Source organism: Anopheles nili, chromosome 2 (assembly GCF_943737925.1).
Source record: "Anopheles nili chromosome 2, idAnoNiliSN_F5_01, whole genome shotgun sequence".
In the NCBI taxonomy this organism is placed as follows: Eukaryota; Metazoa; Arthropoda; class Insecta; order Diptera; family Culicidae; genus Anopheles; species Anopheles nili.
The window spans coordinates 15,761,402-15,775,535 of NC_071291.1; the positions used below are offsets into that span (position 1 = coordinate 15,761,402).

General features: G+C 47.9%; 1 protein-coding gene across 1 annotated transcript; it reads right to left on the minus strand.

Moving 5' to 3' along the window:
• Positions 1 to 12,650: 12,650 nt before the first annotated feature.
• LOC128722101 (60S ribosomal protein L35a) lies at positions 12,651 to 13,841 on the minus strand. The gene is made up of 3 exons (XM_053815931.1): positions 13,790 to 13,841; positions 12,866 to 13,401; positions 12,651 to 12,764 (listed from the first exon to the last, which is right to left on the minus strand). The coding sequence occupies exons 2-3, from the start codon at positions 13,388 to 13,390 to the stop codon at positions 12,741 to 12,743; spliced, it is 549 nt and encodes a 182-aa protein (XP_053671906.1). The 5' UTR covers positions 13,391 to 13,401; positions 13,790 to 13,841; the 3' UTR covers positions 12,651 to 12,740.
• Positions 13,842 to 14,134: the final 293 nt, after the last annotated feature.

The following is a 14,134-nucleotide window of genomic DNA, read 5'->3' on the forward strand; positions in this document are numbered from 1 at the left end:
AAGCGCATATCGAATCAGCGAACCACTTTCATCACACCAGCCAGCCGCTTGCACACCTAACTCCGACGGTGGCGCGTTTTGGTGAAGATAAATTACGCGCCTTCCACCTGGCGTGTGCGGCCTCACAATTGCCAAACTCTCCTTTTGCTCCCGACGCCCGTCGGCTAATGCGCCCCTAACCCACGCGGCAGTGTTGCCAAACTCGTTGGTGTGTGTTGCGGAAAATAAAAGCAAATCTTCGCACCACCTTCGCCTTCGATTTCCCGAGTGATTGTCTTCGAACGGTAGCCGGCGGACGTGGGATAGCCGTGTGCTGTCGTAATTCACGTTTAATAGCTTTATTATTAATACCGCATTAGGTGCAGCGTGGTGTTGGCAACACGCGGTCGGGTGGAGCCGCCAGCGAAAGGGATCCAGGCATCCGTGTAGGGCAATGGACGTGAGAGTGTTGTTGGTTGAATTTGGAGCGGCAGGATGGTCGAACTACAGAGCACAGAGCACATGCATCGTTTACCAAGCCAAGTTGGAACAATTTTCCGGACCGGAAACACGTGTCCGAGAGGCACACAAAGCGCAGCACCGATGCGTCCTTGCGCCACCGATGCTGGCCCTTTGCCCTTTTTTGGAATGCTCTTACGGGACACGTTTTCCTAGGGGCAGCAAACCGTGATTGCATAGTGATGACAAAATGGCAAAAGGAAATGAAAAAGGGAAAAACCCACCCCCACAATCGATCGCTCTGACTGCAGCCTCCCCTGTTTTTTTTGAGTGCTTTTCCCGGCACGCCAGCTTGGGTAAAATTTAAAAGGGAAAACCCTCTCTCGGGATGCAAATCCCGATGCCATCGAAACGCCGCTTCGAAGCGCTTTCCAGGAGGTGCTTTGCGACCCTTAAGTGACCCTCGATGGGCAGCGTTGGGCATTCAGCCCTTTTCGAAGGTGTGAGTGGTGCGCTTCCTTTCACTTTTCACGTGAGCGGAAGTGCGCGACGTTGACCGTCCCTTCTCCGAATGGCGAGCTGTCGACGTGCCATTAAGCCGTTTCCTCTGACGGGGCTTTGATGGCGGAATTCGTGCAGGATATGATTGCACGCTCGCAAGGGTCAACGCGAAAGGGCTGACGCGCGTATGGAAATCTGCCCATCGAAATGGGTGTCGAACGAAAGGGCAACCCTCCGTTCGGTAGGGTGCACTAAAATAGAAAGCTCTTTTTTTTTTACTTCAATCCTAAAACAATAATTACTTAGCGCGTGTGGACTTTCTATGGCGCGCTTCCATTTTCACCTCATGTGGCGGTTAAGTGTGATTTTCATTTTTCAATTGAATGCGAATTTCCACACTCTAAAACGTCCCCTTCGTGAGGATCAGAATCTCTCAGAGAAAGGGAAAAAGAAAAGAACCTCCCATAGTGCACGCGAACGATGGTTCGCCATTTTTCGAGCGTAATTTGCCTCCCGAATTGGTTCAGGCGTTATGCTACGGTGCATTTCTTCTGTCCTACCCTTTCTGGCACCACGGTGGCACGAGGCCCGATCTATCATCCCTTTTTCGAGATCATCCCCTTCAGAGTTCCCTCGTCTCGCCACTTCACAACATAACCTAATACCACTGACCTATTTGCACGGTTTCACGGTTTTTTTTTGTGCCCTTCCTCTTTGTCGCCGTTGTCACAAATGGGTTTGTCACACTAAATTATGTTGATTCAAGCCATTTCCCGCATCGGGCCTCGTCGTCTACGGCCGTCGCTGGCATTTACATTTTTGGTCCGTAATATGCTCCCACCTTTCCAGCTTATTTTCCATTCATCCATCCATCCGGGGCTTTCCCGATCGAGCCCGGCTGAAAACCGATACCGCATCCACCGCACCGCGGCCGATGGGGTAGAGTGATTGCAAAAGCGAAACAAATTAGGCAAAATGGCACTCTACCGGCCCGGTGTCTGGCCGTTTTCCATTGACCGATGGCGCGCCACTTTTCTCTCCCATGCCACGAGGGACGCTTTTGTGTTTTTCACCCCCAAAGAGACTCGAGGTAAGCCAAGAGCTGAGTTTCTTCGATGAGGAAAATTGGCTTTCAGACAGCTTGCACGCGAATCCCTTGGGCAGGTGGGACGGAAAATGAAGCATTAATTCGAACGAAAAGACCGGCGATGGTTTAAACTCATCGTGTGGATTGACATTTTTCGCTTCTTGGCGTATCTTACACGTTTCACACAGCCATGTATGCGTGCACTTTTTCAAATTGAAAAGCGGCCACTAGGGCCACATTTCGACCACATTCTCTCGACAATTAGGCGGCTGGTGTCATAAATAATGCAACGATTTCCGTCGGGCTCGGGCTTACGTAAATGCTCCAGATCGGGCATTTTTTCCGGCTTCCGACAAGTCATGATGCCCACGCGAAATGAGCGAGCAAATTGCACACAAAATGTACAAATTTAGCTCACGTCCCTGCCGGCTCGAAAAGTTTGTGTTCCTTTCATTTATTCCTTTTTTTTCAGCGAAACCGTATCCTACCATGACGGATGCCATGAGCGACCAGGACGAACAATCGCGGTGACGAGACGGAAAAAGAAACGCAAAACTAGCAGTTTTTCAAACACCTTTTTCTTCCCCGGAGGCAGCTTAAATGCCGTAGCCCGGGAGGGTTAGAATTTCAGGCACCATCGCCGAGTAGGAGCGAGTCTAGGAGGGATGGTATAATTTGGGTGAAAAATGAAAAGTACAACGTAAGCTAGCGTCATCCCCACCGCTGCTGGACTGCTTATGTCTTTGTTTTCCAACGCGACACTCCGTACACAGGAAAAAACTTCAAACAGTGCCTGGAATGAAACCCTTTACATTTTTCGCTCCAACCGCCTGTCATGTTAGCAATTTTACAACCTACATTACATTGCCTGCATGGCTTCCTCGCTCATCCGTGTCCTGCCGACGCCTCGCGACGGAATCCGATACTGTCCTTTTTTTATCGTCTCCAACGAAAGCTGGTCCTTAGCGTGGTCCAGGATCCACCGGCGCACGTTTGAGATAGAAAAATGTCGCACATAGCATTGCCGTCTCACTCAAACACCCAACACAGTGCAGAGCGCACATTCCATCAACAAAAAGAAACATCAAAGTGGTCAACGCATCGTTCGCCCGAGGCAATATCGAGCAATGACGGTTTGCTCCTTGCGGCAGGATTGCTCCCACGACGAACACGGTCACCGTTCATCATCGTCAGGGTGGCACAATAATGGAAACAGACGTTTTCCCGAAGGCAAACCTCACCCACGACCATGACGCAAGGGCTCTCGGGATGTGCCATTTTCTTTTTCTTCCTCGCAGGCAGGCAAGATCTATCCTGCCAGCACTTCCTGGCCCGGCAACGGAGGAAAACGGGAGACGAAAAGAAAACTTTATTAAGAAACGCCCGTAGGAGAGAATGGTGGACAAACATCGCTCGGGCATCGTGGCGGAATTCGATTAAAAATGTCCTGCTGCCACCTGTCTTGGGGCGTGCCTTCTCGCTCCTGGATGTCGTCCTGTAGCATCGTGTCGTACAATTTGCGGCCCCCTCACCAAGAACGGTGTGTGGGATTAGGGCGAGGATTTCCAGCCAATCTGGGTGGAACAATGCTGGCAGCATGCCGCGTCCGTTCGGCAAGACACATCACACGAAGCTGCTTTGTAATTTGATTACACCGCCATTAGGTGCCGGCCCGAGGTTCGGGTGTCCGGACCAGAAAGCTAAACATTAATTACAGCTTGTTTCGGATCGTGGCACGGATTTTCGTGCCGCCCGGCTGTGAGGATTATAGGTGTTGGATTTAAAATTGAGACAAAAGTGAGTTTTCTTTTTGTTCGTTATGCGTTATGGGGAAAAGGAAGAGGGGAGTTCATTAATAAAGATGAGGAACGCTTTTTTTTGCATTTAGTACACAAAGTGTAGCTAACATTCGGCAGCGGGATGTTTCGGAACAATTCGCTGAACGTGCTTTCAGAGCGCTGATTGAGCGTGACTCACTTCCGAATAACATTCCATCGTTCGCGAGTCATTCTACACAGATTGTTGGGCAGATGTGACTATATGCAATACTGTCAGACACCATTTTGCCAGTTTTCTATTGCTATTGGGTAAAATGATGATTGCATTTGGACGACAAATATCAGCAATTTATCGCACAACGGAACTAATAAAAATTAGCCTCGAATTTTATGATCAATTTTTACATCTGATTGTTTATTGAAACAGCTGGAATTCGCTAGAAATCATCTCGTTCTGTAGAGGTTTGAAACTGCGTTTGGTATGGAGAAAGTTGCAAGCAATTAACCCTAATGGTTTTGGTGATTTTCCGGGCCAGAGCAATGCTATCAACAAGAGAGGAAAAGGTATCAAAACTCCTAAGCAAATAACAATATTTGAACCAAATGGCCTATAGCGCTAATTATACTTCTCGCAATTGTTTTCCTTCTCCTGCAAATGATGCCTAGCTCGTGATATGATACGCGCTATCACGTACCAGTGAAGGTTAGTAAATACTCTCACGTCACCTTTTTCGACACGATTGGTTGGAGCAGTAGTATTTTTTTAGAAAGAAAACTGCCCCCTTGACCAGTTCTGTCTGATAATCATCCCGATTTTCCAACGTCGGTAGATTTTCGGTTTCGAAAAAGAAAACCGGAAGCTTGAAATCGAAAAGCGACTTTCCCGACTGCATCTGCTGCGCTTCCTTTTCTCTTTCCTGCACGCCATTTCTACTTCCAGCCAGACGCCGAAATACCCCGTTGCCCGTCATTATCGAATTGCAAATTGCACGCCTGTTACTTATGGGTGTTTCTCTCGCAATTTGAGAATAATTAGCAAAAACCCGAAAGAACCGGCGATTGGTTCAAACAGCTGGTGAACAACTGCTGCTAACGAAACCGTTCCCCGGTGGGGTTTGGCGTATTGGAGTGATGAATAAAAGAAAATTGATCATAGGCGTGTGAATATATGATGAGCTTTAGAGTGGTCTTAGAAATGTGTGAAAACAAACTTTATGTTACATTAGCTTTGATGTACGATAAATTTTACAGATTTTTCAACCCTGCCACCCGTTTCCGGCTTGTTCTGGCATATATTTTGCTACTTCTTTGTAAAGTTACACCTGCAACCCTCCGTTGCCATGGCAATGGGCCCCACCCAACCGGAACAGGTGCCGTCCCTCGGTGTTAGTGTGTAATAAGGACAGAAGGGCGGATCGAGAAAAGTTTGTGGCTTCGTATCTGCGGTTTCTGGTGTCTCGCTTTCGTTCTACGTTCTAGTTTTGCGCCCAGTTCTTTGATCGCTCGTTCTACACGCGTACTTATGTTTTCATTCTTTAGTTCTTTACACATTCTACATCTGCCGCAATATCTCCCGTTTCGCCCCGAACGCCACAGGGCAGACTGTTCAGTTTTTCCCCCCACAGGCAGTTCAGAAGCCGCCATCTTACCTTCGAAATTCTCCTGCGATTACGGTCCGCTGGTTTGCTGGTATCGCTGCTACGATACTGCTGCTGTTGCTTCTCCTATCGCAGGGCTGCAGGCAGCACAAAAGCACGTACAGGATGCACTTTGCGCCAGCACGGCAATGCACTTGCTTACTTCGCTCGAAGTTGCCTACGGCGGTTTGTGCACAACGCACACGATGGGATATGGAACAAATTTGCACTGAATTCACTGATTCACACCGACAAACGGTGCCCACTCGATCGGCGATCGATCAACAAACACAGCCGTAGATTGATCGATCCAAATGCAATGCACAAACAACACGACGCGCGAAGATGCACAAGCGATTGTTTCGTGCATACGAATGGGTTGATTTTGTCACTGTTTCGTTTCGTTTTTTACTTTCTCCCGCAAACGTTTGCAAGCTTAGCTTCCGTTTAGCTTCGACACCCACCAGAGTAGCGATCAGAGGAATATCGTTGCGAAAAAGCAAGCATGAATCACCGTCACCTCCGCCTGACAGCACTGTCACTAGGATGCGGTTTGTTATTGTTTTCCTCGCGCGAGGATCAACAAAGCCAAAGCTTGGCAGCAGTCAAAAGCGCCCTCTCGTTCTCGGTTTGCTAGTGTGCTGCGCGATCGTAGCACGGTTGGAGTAATTTTGAAATTAGTTCTTCGACGAGCGCGCGAAGAAAACTCAAAATTGTTCGAATTGTTACCTCCTTTCCCGGGTGCGGTGTGCGCGTGCGGGCTTGTGCCTGAAAAACGGTGTACGGTGAGTGTGCCGGTGCCGGTAAAAGGGGAAAGAGAGAAAGAGACCGAATGGCGGAAAAACAAACACACTTTGTGCAGGGCGTCGCGGCTTTGCACCTTCAGTAGGAAAAACTTGAAGTTCAGCTACGAAAGCACAGCCGGTGTATGCACACAATCATGCCGTCCATCCGGACCGTCGATCGTCGTCGAGGCGTTTCGGTTCCGGTTTTGATCGTTCGGGCTTCCGGCGGCGGTTTTCACCGTTCTTGGCCGGACTGATCGGATCGAGTCTCCACGGGTTTGCCGCGGGTACTTTAAATTCCTGCCGCGATCGCTCGACGGGCGCGTCTCGATCGAGTCGGTGCGAGTAGGTGCGTGAGTGAGTGTTGGTGGTGGCGATCGTGTCTCGATCGTACCGGGCGTATATGCACACCTGCACCTATGAAGACGCCACACCAACGGACTGACCGTCCAAGGGATCCGTCGACTTCCGTTCGGTTATGTTGCTGTTATGCTGCTTCAATCCTTGCCAGAGCGGAAGGTTGACTTTCGGCGTGACAGGCTTCAATCCGTAACACACCTATTGCACAAACACAGCCACAAACGCCGCCCCGCAGGAAAGCCTGCGCTGCTGTACGTTCCGGCAGAATGATCAAGGGGCGAGGAAAAAGCTTTTGCTCTCCTTTTGTTGTGCGTGGCTCGTTTTTTGTTTCTCGTTTCGCGCTCCGCTTTGCGCCACTTTCCGCGAGCTTCCCCGACACGATCACGCCTGGGTGCCACGGTGCTTGTGTTGGTGCGTGATCCGCGCAGGGGTGATCGGATTGACTTTTCAACCTGCAGCTGAAGCAGCCTCCTACCCAGTGCGTATGCTGCCACCTTTCCCTTCGCGAGACTTCGAGTTCTTTTTGCCTTGCTTTCGTCTCACCCAACACCGTCTCACAGCACACTTACACGGCTGATCGTACGCGCAGCTCAAGGGAGATTTAAACGAGCCGTCTCACCGACGAACCCGCGATCGTTCACTTTGGGGGTGGCCCGGAAAACTCCAGCAAACTGTACTACGGCAACCCCGGTCGGGGGTGTGTTCGAGTGTGTATATGTGTATGTGTGTGTGTGCTGGTTGTAGTTGTGTCTCGCGCACCGGAGAGCGAACGAACGTAGCGTCCGCGTTGGATGAGCTCACGAATCAAACTTGCCGCGAACGCATCGTGGAGGCGCACGGCAACCGCGGCTTTTCCAACGGCCCGTGGAAACCCTCGCAAAGAGAAACCCCCACCCGGGGGTGCGTCTCGCGAGAGAGCGCTCATATGCATTCCTGCGAGATCGAGCGGGAGGCACCGGTTGAATTCCACAGGTTCGTCCGTCTCTCTCTCTGGCGGGCCCACGCAATGCGCTCTCGCTCTTGCTGTATGCACAGTGGGCACTGGCCCCTCTTTGTTACCTGTCGTTTTAGAGGTTGCGAAATTCTTCCCTTTTTCAGGATGAGCCTTTTTCTTTTCACGAAATACGCTAAACATGGTATTTTGCAGGTTTTAAGGCAGTTGTTGGCGTGTCTCAGAAGTTGTTGCCTATTAAATATGCAACGATTGGCAATTAAATGCACTTCACCTCTTGTCATTGCATTAAGAAAACTTTTGAATTCAAATCAAATCTTAAACGAGCCTTAATTTGCCGGTTTTCCATTATTTTCCTGGCCTTGATTGCATTGATTTTGATCTTTTGCGCTTAAACGCACCATAGTGCGTGTCTCTCTCCGGAGCACACTCTCCAAGCTTATCGACGCTCTCCGCGAGAAACTCGAATCCAGCAGGGTTGCTGTTGCATCGTACAAATCGTAGACATTACGTTTTTTTTTCAAGCATACATTTCCCGTACAAAAAGTGCCAATACTAATTACACATGTTTCGCTAGCGATGGCTTTTCGAATTAAAATATCCACAAAATAACAGTTCATTCGCCAAGGCGATGCTTGCACCCATTTTAACTGTGTCAAACCGCTGAACCAACGGTGAGCACAAAAGTGCATCACGAATGCGGTACACTCATACCCAGGAAGCGCGACCGATCCATCCGATACACGGGCCACAAGGTGCATAAGCCACGCTCGTTAACCTCAGCCTGGCTAATTGTGGCGCATGTGAGTTCTGCATGCGTGCGTGTTGTGCCATTTCCACCTACTGTTGGTGGTGGTGATGGAGGATCGCAAAATTCCAGCCCCACTGCTCTGTCATCGATAGCGAATGCACTACACGGTGCGCCTCGATCATGCAACCGGAGGACGCAATTTCCCACGGGGACGGGGGTAAATTAAATTATTTTTCAAAATCAATCCAACTTGAACGAGCATTAAATAACGGACGATTTAGGATGGGCTGCAGTAGAGCAATAAGGAAACCGGACATCTAATCACGAGCCAGTGCCTCGTGTGGCGTACCACGGATCCTCACGTAATGGGGCTCCATTCTGCCGGATGCTATTGTTTGCCTCGCAAAGTAGTCGCGCTAATGAGCAAATTGAGATGATGATTTATGACCCCGCGCGCAACCCCGTGGCGTGTGGCCCAAAGCTGTGATTTTGCGCCATAATGCTGCAGCTCACTTGCATTGGCGCGAGTCACCTGCCCCGAGCGGTGGTATATTTTATCTCAGCGATTGTCGAGCCACGTTTACTTCCGTGCGTTTTCATTGGCCAACTCAAATGAGGCATCTTTGCTTTGAGAGACATGTTCAAGGACACCGGTCTGGTGGGTTTTGGGGCTTGGGTGTTTACACAAAAATATGATCTCGCGTGTGTCACGTTGCATTCCTCGAATGAGAGTCGCTATGGTATGAAGTCCGTGTTTCTGTTTCTTAAAAAACACACCCCTGCAATTAGCACGGAAATGCGGGAAGGCTTGTAAACATTTCTGAACGAAACACTCATCAAGATCACTGCGCTTAATGGCACTGATTGTAATGCACCGAATCGCCTCCATTGACACCACGTGGCTGGTGATGACAAATACTTGATTACTGATCGTGCTTTCGATTACGATTTTATAGTTCTCACACTTTTCGAAATCGTTGCTGGCTTTGTAGTGTTTTTCATTTCACATTCAAATGTAGTGATTACATTTAATAGCGTAGAAAGGCACGTGGCATTTGCAGGCAATTCATATAAGGATGAGAAAATTAAGGTCAGTAGCACGTGAAGCTACAAATATTTCGAAGTGGCCAAACGGTGCCTTGTTTGATGGTTACGCGATTTGTGGACCACTAACAAGCAGCAAACATTCGTTTCTCTTTCACAAACAGTACCCCACGGGGCTGTTCAAACATTCAGGAAGTCGTCAACTCGTTGTCCACAAAATACCGATTTGCAATACTACAATTTGAAAGCACGATTGGGAGGTGGGCAGAAAACCTGAATTTATTTTAGGATTTACTTGCCTCATAACAAAGACAAATGATTAAGCTTCATAAACAACCGAGAACACGAGAACGCATGTTTTTCTCCCTTTTTTCATGAAGTCCCGCGTCGATCAATCTCATTAGCCGTGAAACGACGGGTTGAATTTTATGCACGAGCGCAGCATAAACAACATTTGACCATATTCGTACTGTTTGGCTATTTTTAGCATCCAAAGCAAAGGGCCCCGAATGCCGTTTGGACGCCGCCTCGGGGGGTTACGGCGACTTCCTGAGGTTTTCAAACTTTCTCCCCACGCGAGCCGGTTCGACGGCGTGCAACGGATGTCGGCAATAAAAATGGTCCGCCTTGAAGGTTCCCGAAATGGAGCTATTTTTACCCATTCTCCCGCGTTCCCGTTCTCGTGGTCGGCAAGATGATTTGTGCCGTGGGCATGGAATTGGAAAATTGTTTCAGATTACGGTGCATTTGCATTTGGACCGGTGGTGATCTTGCCCCGACTGCTGGCCGCTGCGGCTCTTTCAAGGTTGTAATCCAATACACCCGGCCTGGGTGGTGTGGGAAAGATGCCGAATGTCTCATTCGTGTGTTTTTCTTCCCGCTTAATATGTAAAAGTGGAAAGGGAAAACAATCTCATCATCATGTCCAATTGTCCAGCGGGGCAAATATTATGCATGCATGCAGACGCGAACGTTGACAAGTTGCCTGGAGAGATGTTGCAAATGGAGAGACCTGCGAAATCGTTTCTCGAAAGCTCAAGCAACACAACTCATGTGTATGGTGGAAATTACTGGCACTCGTGCAACGAAATCAATTTGCCCGTTTCATTATAGCATTCTTCGCAGACAATTGTAGTGCATGCTTTTGCACGATCACGGGACGGGGCAGCCTCACGGCACGATCGAGAATATCACGCGATTTTGTTCCAGAACCGGTCATCGGGCCAGCCACGATGCTGCATGAGCGTGCATGTGAAAAGTGCCACCCCCAGCCTTCCGAGAGCCACCGGCGATGGTGAAAATGGGTTGTTTCCCCCAAAATAATTGATACTTTTGGCACGCATCAGGTAGAGGGAACATTTGTAAAGCGTGCTGCTAGTTTTCTTTTAAAAATGTGAGCAAATTTCCAAACCCGGCGCTCACTGTGAAGATGTGAAAAAAAAAACACACACACGGTAGGAAGGCACGAACGTGTTCGCCACCAGCGGTGCAGGAGTGCGTGAGCGCAGTTCAAAAATTTAATTTCACAATTCGCTAATAGTCTTTCCGGTGCGATGCTGCGGTAATTGGTATTCTTCAACCATTCGGGGGTTTCGACACGACGTGAAACATGAAGGTTGGATGTGTTCCGTAATTATCATGTCCCACGGTTCATCGATCTTCGAAAGACGGGTGGGCAGAAATGCGTTTCGTTTGTGGATTTATTTTTTCTGCTGTGCTTACAACAGCTCGTTCACAATTGCCGGTGTGAAGAAGCAATCGAATTACAGTATCGAAAATGCCATACATATTTCCATTCACTGGAGGAGCCAATTCAAGGAATGGAATCCCCTAGTGCAGTAGATTGTTAAAGGGTGTTTTTTCAGTAAAGTTGAAGTCTAATTCACACGAAGCGAGGACTACGCAATGCTAGTAAAACAACTACTCTGCCGAGTTGAATGCGCTCATTTGAAACCAGATACATCTCTTTTCTTTCTCGCCAGCCAATCGGCAATATCAATTTCCAATTAATTAATTCTCATCCGCACGGTGCAGAACAAAGTTTGTCTTGGCCGACACCAGCCGTATCCAGTTGATGGATTTAACGATAATGAAAGGCATGGGCGAGAGCGTGTTGGCAAGAGAGCCAGAACATGAAAGAAAACCAAGAGCCGCCAGGGAATCGCGTGCAATTAATTTGATCGTCATAACTGGATGGCAACGTATTTTACCCTCTAATAAGTCGACCGTCGGGCAAAAGCTTGTTGTATTCCCTTTCAGTTGTTGTTGGCCGGTCTGTCCATCCATTGCATAAGATCATGCTAACGAGCTCCTCCTTTTCGGATGGTTTTGTTCAAAAGCTCCCGCACACGATAGCCGAAAGCATGACGTACGTACGTAATGGCTTATTCGATGGGACTTTAAACCATTTATAATGCTCCAATTTTCCGTTCAAACACGGAACGTGTTGGCTTGTGTAATGATAACGTCATTCCGTCTTTCCCGGTACCTCGAACGCCGTCCTTCGGAAGAACGAAGTAGACACGAGTACTGGCTTCCGACGAAGGGCCGAATCCAATTTCCTAATTAATTTTTGATGGATTAGCATGTGCACCAGCTAACCATTGGATTTGAAGACAAACGATGGTACTGTGCTCCAAGAAGGTAAGCAATATCCGTTTTACCTTCACGTCTAAGATGACCTTTTTTGAATTAGTTTAAATTACTAAACATAAAAAAACATATGTTGTCTTGATATCAACATTTTTTACCATGCGTGCTCTACGTGTCAATAGTTTTTTGGTTTAACGAGGAAAAGTTGTTAGAACAAATTGCAGTTGTAATCCTGTTGATCATAATTACGGGAAAAATTATCTGTGAAACACATCATTTGATAAAGCCTAAGCCAAAAAAATTTTTTTGAAGTGAATCATTTGATTAATTTACCCTATTCATCAAACTTTACTGCGTTCACCGTCGAATTCCTACTACCAAAGTTCAGTTGATCTGTTGGTCATAAGTTGTACGAATATATCTTAATCCAATTTTTCAGATACATCATTTAGTTTGGTTTCAATAACAATTTGTGTTCGTCAAGAATCAACATAAACATGTTTGAATCATGGAAGACCTCTCAGGATCTCGATTCTGGAGGGCATCCCAGAGCCTAGATTTATTGAAGTTGTCCTGAATGTGTACCATTGAACTTTTCCCTCCTCATAAACCTTTGCGTTTGAATCGACACAGTCCTTGTCGTTTTAAAAACTTCTGATTATAGCGACGGAAAATTTGCATTGCTCACTTTAACAAATTAGAGATGAGATGATAAACAAAAGGAATACGGTGCACAAATCTCCAGGAGTTACTCGTCTTCGCTCGCTTTTTTATTGTTGGATTCCATTATAAATGTACACAAGATTTACTGCCGTTTAAATACGCGACGGATACAGCATCTGCAATAGGTAGGATAATAAAATAGCATGGCGTTAAAATGAATGTGAGGGTGATTTGGAATTCGTTAGATAGTTCAGAGCGACAGTCCCTCGATACTTACGATTCTAATGCGGTGACCCATGGCGTGTCCTGGCAAGTTCGTGCGGAACCGAGCGCGTACACTGCCGCTGTTACCGTGCGAACGGGTAATCTTGCCCCAAATGGCGCGAATGGTCGACTTCTTGTTGCTGCCCGGGTGGCTACGCTTTGCCTTGCCACGATACACATACACGCACCGTTTGCCGATGTAGAACAGGACGTTCTTGCGGTTACGGCAGCCTTCCACCTTCAGGAGAGCGTGGTTCTCGTGCTGATTGCGCAGACCGCGCTTGTAGCCGGTGAACACGGCCTTTGCCCACAAACGTCCAAAGCTCTTCTTCGGGCGCGGCAAGCTGGGTTTGGGAGTACGCTGTTCCTTCGCCTTCTTGACACGAGCACGAATGGCCTCTGGGGTTTGCCGGGATTTACGGTCCCCCTTGGGCGCTACCTTTACCTCGGCCTTCGCTCCGGCCTCAGCTTTCGCTGCGGCACCAGCCTTCTTTGGGGCCACCTTTTTGGCCGGCTTCTTAGCGGCGGTATCAGCCATGTTCGATTAGGCTGCAATGATGTTCAGGAAAGAAAACAATTTGTAAGAACACGTATTGAACCGAGCAGGCATGACAATGTCCAAGAAAATTATCGTATCGCAAATCTATTCCGCAAGAACCATGCTGCGAATCGCCAACGGTGGCCACGGTTCATAATTATCGTGCTCGTCTTATTCACGTAGCACAGCGAAACCCGAAACACGACAATCGCATTGTCTTGCGGCGCATCAAGACTGTCAACAATCCACATTTAACACACTTTTACGGAGGTTTCTAACCCCGCGAATCACACAAATTTGGATGCACCACAAGCGCTACGTAATAGGGTATCTTTTGGAGAAGATCTGCCGCGAAATACGATGGTTTTCATAGATATTTTAGCATAAATTCGTTTCTACCTTCCACAATATATGTCCAGCTAGCTACACGATGCCGGAAAAAGAGAGAGGCCGCAACACTGCCTGCAGGTCGTTGTCATTTGACGTTGGTACTGTTTCCGCTCTTTCTGACAGCTAGCCAATGAGCGGCTATTAGCTCAACTTCGTTACTTGAGTACGTATGACGTGTTCTTATTCGTGGAGTTGCACGTGATAGCAATACAAAAAATTTCAAAATTTTACCATGTTTTGTATCAACGTAAATCGGTATACCATGTAAAATTGAAAGGTCGATGGGCCTTTCCATTAAAAAACTATTGGAATTTGAAGATTAGTTCATCAGGAAGGTGGTTAAAGCCGACGTTA

Bases quoted from the DNA above. Each gene is read 5' to 3' on its own strand.
- LOC128722101 (XM_053815931.1), bottom strand. From the start codon at position 13,390: ATGGCTGATACCGCCGCTAAGAAGCCGGCCAAAAAGGTGGCCCCAAAG. The intron at 12,765-12,865 runs GTAAGTATCGAG...TACCTATTGCAG, and splicing joins TGGGTCACCGCATTAGAATC to ATGCTGTATCCGTCGCGTAT.